The sequence below is a fragment of the Halyomorpha halys genome, unplaced genomic scaffold (assembly GCF_000696795.3).
Source record: "Halyomorpha halys isolate HHAL.00 unplaced genomic scaffold, Hhal_1.1 Scaffold119.1, whole genome shotgun sequence".
In the NCBI taxonomy this organism is placed as follows: domain Eukaryota; kingdom Metazoa; phylum Arthropoda; class Insecta; order Hemiptera; family Pentatomidae; genus Halyomorpha; species Halyomorpha halys.
This window is the reverse complement of record NW_027106557.1, coordinates 486,850-490,678: the sequence shown is the minus strand read 5'-3', so window position 1 is coordinate 490,678 and position 3,829 is coordinate 486,850. Positions and strand designations below refer to the sequence as shown.

The 3,829-nt window shown below is 31.7% G+C and overlaps 1 protein-coding gene across 3 annotated transcripts in view; it reads left to right on the top strand.

Annotated features, from left to right (window-relative positions):
• The window catches only part of ASPP (Ankyrin-repeat, SH3-domain, and Proline-rich-region containing Protein), a 605,823-nt gene that overhangs the window by 225,014 nt on the left and 376,980 nt on the right, over positions 1-3,829 (top strand). For all 3 annotated transcript variants that reach the window (XM_067044943.1, XM_067044942.1, XM_067044946.1), the window contains one exon: positions 1,418-1,473. In XM_067044943.1, coding sequence (XP_066901044.1) covers positions 1,418-1,473 — 56 coding nt within the window. The remainder of the gene's footprint in view (positions 1-1,417; positions 1,474-3,829) is intronic.

Sequence of the window (3,829 nt, the reverse complement as noted above, 5' to 3'; positions counted from 1 at the left end):
ACCAAGCAGGAGCCCGACAATAGCCGGAGAGTAAGGCATTGTGTGGCCTGTGTTAGGGCACTGAGTGGTATCTCTTAGTGCACAATTACCTGTTCATCTCTTCACTAACTGCCTCGTCCAGTTACCGCCCCATCCTGCCTTGGCTCTACCACGCCCCGGGATTAAATTCCCGGCAACTGTAAACAATATTTCAATTAGTTGAATCCTTACCCGTACCCAATTCTTCTGAAATTTTGATCACAAATTTTTTTAAGAATTACAAATGTTTTAAAATTAAAAATTTTTATTTAAAGGTTTTTAATTTAAGTATTAAAATGTCTATTATGTGATCTTATAAGTAATTAAATAAAAATTGATGAAATACGAGTAAGTTCATTTGCTACACGATTCAACTTTTAATTACAGTATACAAGCGTTACTCCACAGAGGCGGAGGTGCACTCACTTCCATGTTTTGGGTTGTAACATATATTTTTACTTATATTGCTTTAATCGGATTACATCTTCCTGCTTTTCACTATGCTCGTTCATGAAAGATAAGCAAAGAACACTGTGTCGTCAGTCAGATTGACAGTCATCATTCAAAAGCCAGATTGATGTGACTGGCTTGACTTGCACACGTACACTATCAGTCTAACTGACGATTACTTTCAAGTGGGAAATCGAACAGTAAGGATCTAGTGCATTGCCTCACATGAATATTAATCACTTCTTGCTATCGGATTATAACTTATAACATTGCTATTTCTCTTATAGTATGTATATCATTGACCATATGTGACTTTGAAGCAGATGGTCAGGGCTGCACTTGAAGAAAAACCAAATAGTTTTCAACGATTTATATCTTGCCCACTGTGTAGGTTTTCATTAGGCCTATTATGATGTAAAATAGGAACTTATTAATTTGAGGAAAAAGAGGAATCCTTATCAAAGATGTGATATTTATCTATACAGCTGCATGAAAACTATTTATTTCTTTTTTATTGCAGCTGACATCTCCTTCAAATTGGTATTTTTCATTATGCATAAAGGAGTACACTTCCTGGCCATGTCGGAGTAACAGTAGTGTATTAATACTATTTTTTTAAAATATATATATTATTCTATGTCTACCTATAACAATAATCAAATTCAGCGTAAATTTTTATCTATAAATTCTGTTATTAAAAAAAAAAAATCAATATCCTTTTGATATTGGCTCAATGTACGCTTACTCCGAATGCGAGTTGCCCTCGATGTGGTGTGCTATATATTGATGTGTTGACTAACGTTATTACAATTAAGCTGATGCTAAACCAGAGTTCGTTCTTAACATGAAAAATTGTTTTACATTAAGAACAATTTTGTTCTTAATATCTGAAAGTTGTTTAATATCTGCTTGTTTTTTAATTACTAACTGGTTGCTTGTCTGTTTGCAGGTGGGGTCACCATAGCGAGAAATGGTATGAAGGAACCAGAAATCATCGGAGATTCGGTGAGTCCATGTTCTGATTTTTATAATAGATCTAATAAGGAACTCTATTAAAATCAGCAAACTCAAAAGAACTTTTTTGACAATCCAAAGGAAAATACAAGGCTACTTTCTTGGTTCATTTCAATCGGAAATATAATCAGTAAATTTACGCTCAAATTTGATTCAGGAATTGATTGAACTTCAATTTCAATTTAAATTCCACTTTAATAGATTAAACAAAAAAAATGAAAATTTATTAGCTATATGTGATTACAGTGAGACTATTGCGGGCAACCGCTGGGCAATTTTTTTTTTTAATTTACTTACTAATTTGAAATTGGGATTGAGGAACAATCAACGTTATTCTGTCAATTTTTTTTTTTCATTTCTCAATAAAACCCTAAGGCTCTATTTATGTCTTTTTGTATTATAGAGTAACTCTAGGGCTTAGAAATTTGTTTTATAATGGGAAACCAGTAAAAAAAATCAAAGATAGCTTATAAAACCCGAGTTCATATAAATATTTCTTGGTTCCTTATTCCATGATTGGATTCTATAACTGCACATATGCGATTATAAACTACCTAACGCTTGCTTTTAATAAAAATATTCCTTAAATCCCCACAATATTACACTAAAAGCCAGTACTATGTAACGCTTTCTCAAAATTAGCAGTCTGCAGGATTTAGTTCTGGAATCGTGAGTGCGGACATTCATATTTTATAACAAGTGTCTGTTATGAAGAAATTAATATGCTGAGAGGGAATAAAATTAGTGTCCGTGTGCGGGTATCGCAATAGAGGGGTCCGAATGCAATAAATGTGCACCTTGTTCGACCTTAACAGTTATTGATTACCGTTATAGAAAAGTGTTCGTTAATATACATAAATATATATTAATGGTTGAAAATATTATTATTATTAATAAATTATAAACAAAATGTTCTTCTGTCCTTAATTAGATTGTTTTAATTCTTTATTGTAGTTCTTGAAGATGCTTTTTTTGTGAGATGGAGTTCTTGAATCCCTGTGATGACATCTTGTCAATTGGTCATAACGTTTTGTAGATAGTGGAACCTGATGCTGTGCTATGAATGATATCATTATAAAAGAGTTACTATTTATTGGGACGACACAGACCGTGAGCCGCGGTCCCGATAGCTCCTGGAGTGATAACCCCCTCCAAATTTATTGCCTAGGATATTTGCCAATACTCCGAGGCAACATCTCTTCGCAGTTTTTTATCTTCTTTGTCTGCTGAGACAAAGAAGATAAAAACTCTGCCTCTCACCTTCCTGTATTTACTCTACTCTAGGAATATTACATTGTTAATCAAAGTACTACATAAAATGGTTAATAAATATTTTAAACCAAACCCAAAAAAAGATAAATACTGAAAGCAATATATCAAAAATATCGATGAAAATATAGATTTCAAAACTGTGAAGATGCGTTGCTATGTGATTACAGTAAGCAGATAAAGAAAAAAACGAACAAAATTATAATTTTAACAATTTTATTACATGGAAAACAAAATTAGAAGCACTATTAGATCAATTACAAGTGATTTAGATACTTCTATGACCAATGTCTTCAACTGTGTCGTAGATATGTCTATCATATCTCGATCAAATTTTGCATGTAATTGCGTTAGTTCTAGTCAAAAATTAGTTAAATCATCCCATAGATTATTATATTAGAGAATGTTAATTTTCATTTTGTTATATCATCCCATAGATTATTATATTAGAGAATGCTAATTTTCAATGTGTTTTCTAAGGAATTAATTTATTTACTCTCCAGTACATGGGCGGTAACATTTTCTATAGTTGTTATGTTTGCTAGAAAAGTATGTTTAATAAAGTTAATTTTATCCAAATAAAATATATTTTTTGAAAGAAAAGTTGGTTTGTTTGGTCATACTAATATTTTACTAATGACACATGACTTTTTAAAGTTCTTCACCGACGCGCTATCAAGATAAACCGGAAGTGGGAGGGGGCAACCTTCGATATTTTTTACACATAGATCAAAATATTTAATTAAAAATCTTAGCTGCTTCCTGTAAGTGCGCCAAAAGTTCAGCATTTCATCCTCTTTGTAATGAGCCATAGTTCAAAATTATATCGTTTTTAGTTACCTATTATTTTATAACTTTAACAAGCTGCATTGAATCATATTAAATTTTTTTGACGGATAATAATTTGTAACCAGCAATGTCCGGATAAATAATGAGAAACTAATTATTTGTCATAGCTGGATCTGATTGTGTAGGTATCTCCTTTTTATTTATTTTTTTCGTTTTAATTATGTTTTTATATTAATATGATATTCAGGGTGATGTCGAACTGATATCTGCAAAGGTGAAGCATCTTAAT